Raw genomic sequence first — 12,560 nt, 5'->3', positions numbered from 1 at the left:
TTGTATAATTTGACATTTGAAGCTGTAATATATATTCCTAAATATTTAACCTTTTTAACGATTTCAAAGCCTGTAGTTCTTTCTAACTCTTCTTTTTGTTGTATATTCATATTTTTAATTATCATCTTTGTCTTTTGCTGATTCACCTTAAATCCAGATACTTTGCCATACTGACCAATTATATCTTTTAAACCAGTAGCTGAGTATATTGGTTGAGATACAGTAACAACCAAGTCATCTGCAAAAGCTCTTAATCTGTAATCTTGATGTTTAACTCTAATTCCCTTTATTCGATCGGAACCACGTATTTTATTCAGAAGAATTTCTAAAGTTAAAATAAAGTAATGGAGACAGGGACATCCCTGTCTCGTCCCTTTCCCAATTTTAAAAGTTTCTGTTAACCCACCATTTACTATTATTTGTGCTGTTTGCTTCTGATATATTGCTTTAATTGCATGGATAAAATAATCCCCAAATTGCATTTTTTCTATTACTTTAAATAAAAACTGCCAATCCAATCTATCAAAAGCTTTTTCATCATCCAAAAAAAAAAACGCCCCTGAGACTTGGTTGTTTCGTTCCAAATATTCAAGTAAATTTACAATTTGCCTCACATTATATCTCATCTGCCTACCCTTAATAAATCCTGACTGATCATTATGAATTATTTGATTCATCACTGGCATTAATCTATTAGCAAGTATCTTGGCAAATATCTTATAATCAGTATTTAAAAGTGATATAGGCCTATAATTCTCTGCTTTAATACCATCTCGATCTTCCTTCGGTATTAATGAAATAAAGGCTGTCCTCCATGAAGGGGGAACATCTCCTCCCATTTGAATTTTATTAAATAACTCTTTAAGTGGTTCAACCATCTCATTTTGTAAATTTTTATAATAAACAGCTGTTAAACCATCTGTACCTCGTGCTTTACCGATTTTAATTTGCTTAATTGCTAACAAAATTTCCTCTGAAGTAATTAATTGATTCAGTTCTTCTCTTTGATTTTCTGTAAGCTCACAAATATTTTGTTGTTGTAAATATCTTTCTATCTCTGTATCATCAATCATATCCCTAGTATATAACTTACTATAATATTCTAAAAATGCTTTTTTAATCAAGTTCTTTTGATAAACTTCCTTACCCCTATATTCTATTTTATCAATCGTTCGTGATTTCTGTTTTTTCCTTATTAAATAAGCAAGCCATCTTCCTGGCTTATTGGCATTATTAAACGTATTATGTTTTACATATTGTAAACTAATTGCTACTTGGTCTGCCATCAACATGTTAAACTGACCTCTTAATATATTTATTGATTATTTTATTTTACTATTTCCTGGGCTATTTATCAATAACTGTTCTTTCTTTTTAATTTCCTCTTCCAATTCCTTTTTCTTTTTCTGCAATTTATTTTTATATTTAATATTCATTTGTATAAGATTTCCTCTCATATACGCCTTTACTAGTCCCAAATCATCTCTATAGATGTTTCTTTTTTCATATTCATAATAAAAAATTCTTTCATTTGCTTTTTACATTCATTTACATTTTGTTCATATTTAAACAAATTCTCATTCAACCTCCATGATCTCCTAGTCTCCTTTTCCCGATCAAATTCAATCCAAACCGGACTATGATCAGATAGAGTTCTTGAACAAATCTTCGTCTTCTTCACTCTAGAGTACAAATCATTAGAAATCAAAATAAAATCAATCCTCGAAAATGATTGATGCCTGTCAGAAAAGAAGGTAAAATCCCTCTCTTCTGTATTATGTTTTCTCCAAATATCTCTTAATTCCAAGTCCTCCATCATTTCAAAAAAAGCCTTTGGTAATTTCGCCCGGCTTGATATCTTCCTTAAACTTTTTTTGTCTTTTTGAGTATCCAACACACCATTCCAATCACCCATTAATATATATGATTTATAATTCCAAAATACTATTCTTTTATGTAAAAACTTGAAAAAATTTTCTTGTTGTTGATTCGGAGCATAAACTCCTATTAATAATGTCTTCTTTCCCTCCAACAAAAGTTCAATAGCAATGTATCTTCCTTGTTTATCCACCTCAATTAATTTTGCTGATATATCCTTCTTTATATATATAACTAAACTATTTTTTTTCTCCAAAGAGGAGGCAACAAAATGTACTCCCAGTTTTGAATTTATCAAATATTTCTGGTCTAAAGATCTAATATGTGTTTCTTGTAAACAGGTAATGTCATTTTTAAATTGTTTCAAATAGTGAAATACTTTCCTTCTCTTCTGCGGTGAATTCAAACCATTAACATTCCAAGATAATAGTTTAATTGCCATTATCGGCCAAAGGAAACTTTTGGAACACCAGCCGCAGATCACATTTTGGTTTAGGCCTTGCTCCTCCCACTATTTCCGTTGTAGTAGTTGCCAATTGTTGTTGTGCCTTCATCTCTTGTTCCTTGCGTTTAGCAGCAGCTCTTGTCAGCCTTTGTTCTTTTGAGTCTGACCCCATCATAGGTATTTCCAACACTTGTAATAAATCTTCTTCCATCACAATCTGTTCTTGTACCTGCTTCACTTCTCTTTCCTTCACTTCAGTCTCCCTTCTTCTAGCTTCCAATGGAGGAGGACTTCCAACTTTTAATGCCTCAACATAAAATTCTCTCGCTTTTCCAACTGTATTGAGACGATGTACTTTCCCTGCATAATATACTATTATACCAGTTGGAATATCCCATCTATATTCAATCTGACGTTTTTTAAGTTCATTCACCAGGAAGGCAAATTCCTTCCTAGCCCTTAACATTTTTGGTGGAATTTCCTTTAATATTAAAATATCTTGACCAGCAATCTGAATCTTCTCCCCCTTATATGAGGCTTGCAAGATCTGATTTCTCACTGTTCTATTTGTAAAATAAATAACAACATCCCTTGGCAACTTTTTTTGCCTTGCTATCCAAGAATTCACACGATATATTTTATCAATTTGATAAGCCACATCTGCTGGGCGAGCTGCTAATATCTCAGCAAATACTTCAGAAAAAATTTCCCTTAAATTCTCTTCTTTATTCTCTTTCAGACCACGGATTCTTAGAGCAAATTCCATATTTCTATATTGTATCAAAACTATTTCATCATCTGTTTTTTCCATTTTACTTTGAAATTCAGCCATTTTATTATCTAATTTTGAATTATGTTGCTTAATTTCTTCCATCTCCTCTTCTAATAAAATCACATTTGTTGCCAAACTTTGTACTGCAATTACAAATCCTTCCTTAACTTCTTTATTTCCCACTTGAATTTCTGATATCTGCTCTTTCATTTCAGACATCTCATCAGTTATTACTTTAAATTTTTCTTGCATAAAGTCTTTTAAGTTCTCTTGTACCGCCTCTAAATTCAATGTTCTAGTCTCTGCTGTATGAGCTGGAGAGGCACCAGCTGATGAAATTCCAGAGCCCTTTGTTACAGTAGACTTTAATTGTTTGGCTGCCATCTTCTATAAAATTATTTATTTATTTCCAACTTAATATTCACTTTAAATCTTCTTAACCTCTGAGAAACACAGTCTTTTAAAGCAATATTTAAAAAGAAAATCTCCCCTAGATTCTAGGCAGCAAAGAGTTAAAGAGTTGAAGTAGCAAATAACATGCAATTTACTAAGGGCAGACGCAAGCGCTGAAAGTATCACTTTCGCTTTCCACTCGTTAACTTGTTAACAATTCGCTTCCATTTTCTTGCTGTTTTCAAACTTGTTACAAAGTATCGGGGAATTGGCTTGGCTACTTGCATAAAGTTCTCCCACTTTCGTTCTGTCCGGTATAATCCTTTATTGTCCAAATAAATCTCGGTGTTTGGTCGTGGTGATTGGTTCCGCCAAAGCAGAAAAATCCTCGGATCTGGAGCACTTCGGGTTGCTGGAGGGAACTTAACCCTTCAAACCCCTTTTTTCTCAGGGGCTTTAGGGAAATTCAACCTCTGCCCTCAGCTCACCATCTCTTCTTCTCCCGAAAAGAGGGTTTTTCGAACCGCTGGACAGCAGATTTAAACTGTCCTAGCGATTCCACATAAGCCAGAGGTTGGTGATCGTAAAGATCACCGCCATCACCTACGGTGCCAAACTGGAAGTCAAGTTATACATGATTTTTTCTTAATTTTCATCTTGATGATATTTGATAAATGATCTTTGTCCATCATGTTGACCTTGACATCTAACAGGTTGTGGGCTATTCATGATGTGTCTGCAGGTGGCTGCTAAGGCTTATAGGGGCACATAATGTTCTGCCAGATGTTGGGCAGACATGTGTGGGCACCCTTGTTGCAGCATTTGCAGCTCTGGCTTTGCGGAATGATTGTATCTCTTGTGCTATGGTTTTTCTTCTGTCCTCAGATGCCTGGCAACCTTGGTGGATCAGCATGCACCATGTCGATAGATCTTGTGCCAAGGTTTCCCAGGAGGTGGTGTCGATATCCAGGGACTTGAAAGAGGCTTTCAATGTGTCTTTGTCTCGCTTCCTTTGTCCCCCATGTGATCGCTTTCCTAGAGACAGCTCACCATTAGAGGAGCTTTTAGGGATGTAACAGTCTGGCTTCCTTGCAACATGGCCTGGCCAGAATGTCTGGGCTTTCATCATCAGGGTAAGAACTGATGGCAGGCCTGCTCTGGAGAGGACTTTTCTGTCTGGCACCTTGTCCTGCCACTGGATCCTCAGAATTCTACAGAGGCAGGTCGTGTGGAAGTGGGTCAACTGCCTAGCGTGCCTCCTGTATACAGTCCAAGTCTCACTGGCATACATGAGCTTGCAGCTTTTGTCCCTTCACTGTGATGGTAGGTTCTTGGTGTTCGTCTTTTGGAGCTGGCTGATGCATCACTTCAGTCTTCTTTATGTTGATGAGAAGGCCGAAGTTGTCACATGCTGCTGCAAATTTGTCCACACTGGCTTGCATTTCCTGCTCTGATCCAGCATTCAGGGCACAGTCATCAGCAAAGAAGAGGTATAGCATAATCTCCTTTATCTTGGTGACAGCCTGGAGTCTTCACAGGTTGAACAGTTTCCCATCAGTCCTGTATAACTCCCAAGGAACTGTTCTGGAAGGCGTCTGACATTATGGCTGAAAACATTATTCTGAACAAGGTCAGTGCCAACATGCCCCCTTGCTTGGAGGTGTCAGGCTGCAAAGATCATGTCCACAGTGCCACGCTCTTTGCAGAAACCGCACTTTGTCTTGGGTAATAAACCCTGTTCCAGGTAGCAGTCAGGTGGTTCAGCAACACTCATGCAAGGATCTTGCCTGCAATGGAAAGCAGTGGTATTCCTCTATGATTATTGCAGACTTGTCAATTCCCTTTCCTCTTGTAGAGGTGTACAATGGATGCATCTTTTAGTTCCTGAGGAATGGATCCTTGATTCCAGAAAGACTGGAACAACTGAGTGAGTTTGTTGACAAACACTGCACTGCCATCCCTATAGACCTCTGCTGGGATCACGTTGTTGTGACCTAGGCTTACTGAGTCATTACAATACACAATTAGTCCCAAAAAAACCTATTTTATTGTAACAGCTGAAAATCACATTCAATCGCAGCTGAGTCCCAATGAGTTGCAAAAAAGTCCTTCAGAAGAAGTCCTTCGGGGTAATCACCAACTTTTGTCTTCTTTGACACCCTGCCAAAGGCTTTACTTGGCAAAGCCCCACGGAGTTCAAAAACAAACAAGAGATGCCAACTCTTGTTGCCGGGGTGGCGGTGGAGACCCCCAGACTTTTAGTCATGGGGGACTTTAACCTGCCATCTGCCGGCTCATCATCGACGGTAGCTCGGGAGTTCTTGGCTTCCATGACGGCCTTGGACCTGACTCAAGTAGTGGATGGCCCCACTCACATCGGGGGTGGCACACTGGACCTGATTTTTGTCTCTGGTCAGTGGTTGAGCGATCTGGACTTAAAGGAAATAGTCATTGAACCTTTGTCATGGTCAGATCACTCTCTCCTTCGCCTGGACTTTCTGACCGCTACCCAACACCGCAGGGAGACGGAACCATTACGTTGGTACCGTCCCAGGCGCCTGATGGACCCAGAGAGGTTCCGGACGGAGCTTGGGCCATTTCCTGAGGGTCTGGCTCACGGCACGGCAGAGGAACTAGCTGCAGCCTGGGAACGGGCTGCGGCTGGGGCTTTAGACCGTGTCGTGCCTTTGCGGCCTCTGACCCGGCGCAGATCCCAACCGGCTCCTTGGTTCTCCGAGGAGCTGAGGGGGATGAAACGCCGGAGAAGACGCCTAGAGAGTTCCTGGAGGTCCAGCCGTTCAGAGGCTGATCGGACACTAGTTAGATCCTATACTAGGACCTACCTAGTGGCACTGAGGGAAGCGAGGCGCTGCTACGCCTCCTCCCTCATTGCGTCGGCAGATAACCGCCCAGCTGCCCTGTTTTGGGTGACCCGCTCCCTCCTTCACCAGGGGGAGCGGGATGACCCGTTGCAGGGACGTGCTGAGGAGTTTAACGGTTATCTATACGATAAAATCGTTCAGCTGAAGGACGGTCTGGACCAAGATTGTAGCGATTCGGGCGGGACGTCTGAGGGCGGTCTTGGTGATGTTGTGTGGGATGAGTTTGACCCTGTGACTCCCGAGGACATGGACAGGTTGCTGGGTAGATTGAATGCCACCACATGTTTACTGGACCCGTGCCCCTCCTGGCTGGTGCTGGCCACTCAGGAGGTGACACGAGGCTGGCTCCAGGGGATTACGAGTGCTTCCTTGTTGGAGGGAGTCTTTCCGGCCGCCTTGAAAGAGGCGGTGGTGAGGCCCCTCCTCAAGAAGCCTTCCTGACCCGCTGTTTTAGGTAATTATCGTCCAGTCTCCAACCCGCCGCGAAGGTTGTAGAGAGTATGGTGGCATATCAGTTCCCCTGCACCTGGAGGAAACTGTCTATCTGGACCTGCTCCAGTCCGGCTTCCGCCCGGTTACAGCACTGAGACGGCTTTGGTCGCGTTGGTGGATGATCTCTGGAGGGCCAGGATAGGGGTTATTCCTCTGCCCTGGTCCTATTAGACCTCTCAGCGGCTTTGATACCATCGACCATGGTATCCTGCTGCGCCGGCTGGGGGATTGGGAGTGGGAGGCACCGTTTATCGGTGGTTCTCCTCCTATCTCTCCGACCGTCGCAGACGGTGTTGACGGGGGCAGAGGTGGGCCCGCGCGCCTCACTTGTGGGTGCCGCAGGGGTCGATTCTCTCGCCTTCTGTTCAACATCTATATGAAGCCGCTGGGTGAGATCATCAGTGGCTTCGTGTGAGGTACCAGCTGTACGCTGATGACACCCAGCTGTATTTTTCCACACCGGGCCACCCCAATGAAGCCATCAAGTGCTGTCCCGGTGTTTGGAAGCCGACGGGTCTGGATGGGGAGGAACAGGCTCAAGCTCAATCCTCCAAGACGGAGTGGCTGTGGATGCCGGCATCCCGGTACAGTCAGCTGAGTCCGCGGCTGACTGTCGGGAGCGAGTCATTGGCCCGATGGAGAGGGTGCGCAATTTGGCGTTCTCCTGGATGAACGGCTGCCTTTGAAGACCATTTGACGGCCATCTCCAGGAGAGCTTTCCACCAGGTCCGCCTGGTGCGCCAGTTGCGCCTTTCTAGACCGGGATGCCTTGTGCACAGTCACTCACGCCCTTGTGACGCCTCGCCTGGACTACTGCAATGCTCTACATGGGGCTCCCTTGAGGGGCATCCGGAGGCTACAGTTAGTCAGAATGCAGCTGCGGGTGATAGAGGGAGCCCTCGTGGCTCCTGAGTGACACCTATCCTGCGCCGGCTGCACTGGCTACCTGTGGCCTTCCGGTGCGCTTCAAGGTGTTGGTGAATGTCTTTAAAGCGCCCATGGCATAGGGCCGGATACTTACGGGACCGCCTGCTGCTACCGAATACCTCTCACCGACCGTGCGCCTCACAGAGAGGGCTCTCAGGGTGCCATCGGCGCGACAGTGTCGTCTGGCGACACCCAGGGGAAGGGCCTTCTCTGTGGGGGCTCCCGCCCTCTGGAACGAACTCCCCCCAGGACTTCGTCAACTTCCGGACCTCCGAACCTTTCGCCGCGAGCTTAAAACCTATTTATTCATCTGCGCTGGACTGGGTTAGTGTTTTAATGGGTTTTAATGGGTTTTAGTTTTAAATTTTAATTCTGGCCAATTTTAATAAGTTTTTTTAATTGTATTTTAATTTGTATTTATAGTATTGTATTTTTACTTGGCTGTGAACCGCCCTGAGTCCTTCGGGAGAAGGGCGGTATACAAATTTAAATAATAAATAAATAAATAAATAAATAAATAAATAACTGGAAACAGAGTTAGCAACGTTGCTTTTCTGCAAAAAGCCCAAGTGCCTTTGTTTTTCTTTTAAGCCTTATGGGAGGGGACAATCATCTCCTGGCCTTACTCCCAAGTCATCCCTTTTGCTTTAGCTGCTGTTGCCTTCTGGCAGTTCTGTGCATGCATGCCCTGGGAGCAGGCTCCTCCTGTTCCTCTGCCTTTCTGCTGTCTGACTCTGGGGACTCCGGAGTCCACAACATCACTCCAGATAGCTCTGGCCCCATCTCTGTCTCCAATGTAGAGCCCTCGTCTGGACCTTCCCCAGACTCCAGGACTGGCCCATGTTCCTCCCCAGCCTCCTCACTGTCTGACTCCATTGCCAGCTCCACAGGCTGCTGGCAGACCACAACACACGTTAGATCCTGGGGCCTTGGCACTGGACAGCTGGCTGATGGCCTGTAGGGTTTCAGTCTTTGATGGTGATAGGCTGTGGTTGATATCCACCTGGGCATTCTGTAGATCGCCTCGTTGTTGATGGAAGATGAGCAGTTCAGTACAGATTGGAAGTGCTCAGCCCATCGCTGTAGAATCAGAGTCTTCTCAGTGATGAGAGTTGCACCATCTGAGTCCAGTAGGGGGGAGCTCCCTGAGGGCTGTACAAGGATCTGTAGAACTGTTTAGCATCGTTTCTATCAGCAAACTTCTGAATTTCATCTGCTATGGTACTCAACCCAGGAGTCCTGCATCTTGCAAAGCTTCCTCTGTACAATCCTGCGAGTGTTGTTGAAGGTATTTTTCTTAGCTGTTGACAACAGGTCAATCTGATAAGCCTGGTGAAGGTAGTGCTTTTCAGCAAGTAGGGCCTTGATCTCTTCATCGTTTTTGTCAAACTAGTCCTGCTGCTTCCTGTGTGAGGGTCCAAGAACCTTTAGTGCAGAAGAGTGCAGTCTTCTGCATTTGATAAATAATGTCTTTTTCATGCAGGAATTAATGGGCTATAAATTTTCTCAAATGAAATCCAGTGTTGAAAGGAGGTTATTTTTTTCCTCAATTTCTGGCCATTCAAGAACAGACTAGTGATGACACGTGAGGCAGGATACACGATTCAGAGACTCCTAATTGTGGATGGACTTACTAAACTGCAGTTTTCTTAATTATCTGGTGGGCATTTTTGGCTACAGACTTGACTATAAATAACAACCAGCATAGCTTAGCTATGTATAACATGCTCTTAATAGTGTAAAATCTACTCAAGAACAAGTTCAGAATCTACTTTAAATTTATCACTTATATTGATGCTATATCATTTGTCTGGTTTTACTGACTTAATGTTACTGTCTATCTTAATATGCCTAATGCATATAAAAGTAGAAAGGTACTATCTATATATCTTTTTTTTTTCCTTTTAGTGAATCCAGATGACTTTTACATTGTAGAACCATTGAAGTTTTCTCCAGAAAAAAAGGTATGTTATTACAGATGACCTAAGAGCAGCATTATATAAACATGTTCTAAGAGTTAAAAGGCCCTCACTTAATAATCTATTTTTCTTTTTTAGAAAAAGCGTTGCAAATATAAAAATGAGAAAATTGAAACAGTCAAGCCAGTAGCTGAACCAATTCATCAAGTAGCTAATGGAGAAATAAAAAACAAGAGGACTTTTACCAATCAGAGAGACTTCTCTAATATTGGTGAGGTATATCATTCTTTGTACAAAAGTCTGCCATCAGAAGGAAGCTCTGAAACCTCATCACAATCTGAAGAGTCCTACTTCTGTGGCATTTCAGCGTGCAGAGGTTTGTGCAATGGGCAAATCCAAAAGACAAAAACTGAGAAGAGAACTCTTAAACGAAGGCGTTCTAAAGCCCCAGAACAGCAGAAACTCATAAAAACAATACAGACTAAGACGGGGTCCTTGCCAAGCTTGCACGATATCATCAAAGGAAACAAAGATATAACCGTGGGAACATTTGGTGTCACAGCTGTTTCTGGTCACCTTTAAATTTTATTGAATACTTCATAGTGGAAGTTTTTGTATGACAAATTCTGTTGTAATGGGATGATAGACTAAAAAAGTACCGAGGAGCATCTAGATATTTTGATGGTGTGTTTTTTTTTAAAAAAAAACAAATAGCATTTTGTCATCAATTTTTCAAAGCTGCTTTTTTCATCATATCATTTTTCCCCAGACATGTTCTGCACAATTCCCATTATCCCCTGGCAGCATGCCTAGTACTTGCTGATTAGGGTTAATAAGAATTCCAAAATATCCAGGGGGCAGCTGATCGTAGAAGATCATTCAGTAATTGAAGACTGCGACACGGGGACTAATTTTACACTTTTTGTGTAAATGTATATGTGTTTTTTCATTTGACTTAATTTTTATCAGATTGCTGAAATGAAAGTACACCAGAGTGAATGATAAGGACACTGGGGGAAGTTTCAAGATTATAGTGTATAAGTTAACTTATTGAGCACTTTCAGCAGTGCCTCCTTGTTTTCTTTTTTTAAAAGATCTAATGTCTTTTCTAAATTTCATATGTAATGTGACTTATTTAAAAGTCTTTGTTTCACATCTTTCATGTTAGTTTTTATAGTCTACAGGACTAATGAGATGGACTTATAAAAGAATAAGAATTATGAATTATGAAGTGAGCCCAAATCAGAATGCGACTCAGAAGGGTTAGACTGTGTGAATCGTATAGAATTGTGGCACTAGGATCTGTAATAAACAACAGATTTATGGTGCCAGTAGAAACTGTGAATTACAAAATAAAACTGAACACTTGTATTTAAAATATGTTTATTTATTTTGTTTTACTCTGGGGCTAGGATTTCCACTGCCTATTCCAGGGTTCGGTTAATATTTTTAATCTTTGTTTGCATAGCTGCTATTATGCTTCCATTGCCCCTTGCAGTGCATTTTTATCCCTATTCCTTCTGTCTACTGCTATTACAGTGTTGCATTTCTCATACTATAAAAGATAGAATTGTCTGATTCATATAATGTTATCCTTATATATGGTAAAGCAAAATTGTGGCAGCTGTATTCATAATGATTTAGAAAGAAATTGTAATATCTAAGAAGTAAGTGTACAAAAGAAAACAGTAATTACAAATATGTTTCTGCTAAAGATTTGAACAAGCAACCTTCTACCATACAAGGTAATTTTTTAAACTATTTTAATCCAGTTAATATACAGGTAGTCCTCAGTTTACAACTGTAATTGAGCCAGCAGTTAGTCACAAGGCATGATAGTTAAGTAGGTCATCATGTGATAGTGCCTGATTTTACAATTGTTTTTGTGACAGTTGTAAAATGAATACCACAGTTGTAAAACCAACACATAGACGTTAAGTAGATCCATTTTTCACTAACACCAGTCTCTGGAAAAAACCTTAGTTATGGTCATCTAATTGCAGGATGCTGTAATTGGCCTTAAATGTGGACCAGTGTCAAGCATTGCAAATGCAGTCCCATAACCTTGGGAGCTCAGAGATCAGAACTTTGAATCTGGATAATAAGCCTCTTTTTCAGAATCCTCTGTAACTTTGGTCACTAAGGAGCTGGTTGTAAGTTGAGGATTACCTGTAGATACGGTCTAATATAGATAATGTCTTTGAAGCTTCTAGATCCTGGCAACAATGGCCTCATCTGGGTGGACATTTCAAATAACAGATCTTCAAATAACAGATTAACAGAGTTGGAAGGGACCTAATAGGTCATCTAGTCCAAACCCCTGCTCAAACAGGAAACTCTATACCATTTCTAATAAATGGCAGTTCAAACTTTTCTTGAAAGTCCCAAGTGATGAAGCTCCCACAACTTCCGAAGGCAAACTGTTCCATTGGTTGATTGTTCTCACTGTCAGAAAGTTCCTCCTCATTTCTAGGTTGAATCTCTCCTTAGTCAATTAACATCTATTATTCCTTGTCTGGCCTTCAGATGCTTTGGAAAACAGTTTGACCCCCTCCTCTCTGTGGTAGCCCCTCAAGTATTGGAAGATAGCTATCATGTCTCCCCTGGTCCTTCTCTTCACTAAAGTTGCCATGCCCAGTTCATGTAATGGTTCTTCATATGTTTTATTCTCCAGTCCCCTAATCATCCTGGTTGCTCTCCTCTGCACTTTTTCTAGAGTCTCAACATCTTTTTTATAGTGTGGTGACCAAAACTGGATTCAGTACTCTAGGTGTGGTCTTACTAGGGCTTTATAGAGTGGTATTAGTACCTCACTTGATCTTGATTGTATCCCTCTGTTAATGCAATTTAAG

At 41.6% G+C, this 12,560-nt stretch overlaps 1 protein-coding gene across 4 annotated transcripts in view; it reads left to right on the top strand.

Moving 5' to 3' along the window:
* The window catches only part of SUCO (SUN domain containing ossification factor), a 261,150-nt gene extending 250,064 nt beyond the window's left edge, over window positions 1–11,086 (top strand). For all 4 annotated transcript variants that reach the window (XM_058175843.1, XM_058175842.1, XM_058175844.1 and 1 more), the window contains 2 exons: window positions 9,698–9,753; window positions 9,847–11,086. In XM_058175843.1, the coding sequence (XP_058031826.1) occupies window positions 9,698–9,753; window positions 9,847–10,290 (500 nt within the window). In that variant the 3' untranslated portion in view covers window positions 10,291–11,086. The remainder of the gene's footprint in view (window positions 1–9,697; window positions 9,754–9,846) is intronic.
* The last annotated feature ends 1,474 nt before the right edge of the window (window positions 11,087–12,560 follow it).

Source organism: Ahaetulla prasina, chromosome 3, assembly GCF_028640845.1.
Source record: "Ahaetulla prasina isolate Xishuangbanna chromosome 3, ASM2864084v1, whole genome shotgun sequence".
Lineage (NCBI taxonomy): Eukaryota > Metazoa > Chordata > Lepidosauria > Squamata > Colubridae > Ahaetulla > Ahaetulla prasina.
This window is presented reverse-complemented; position numbering and strand designations above follow the sequence as displayed.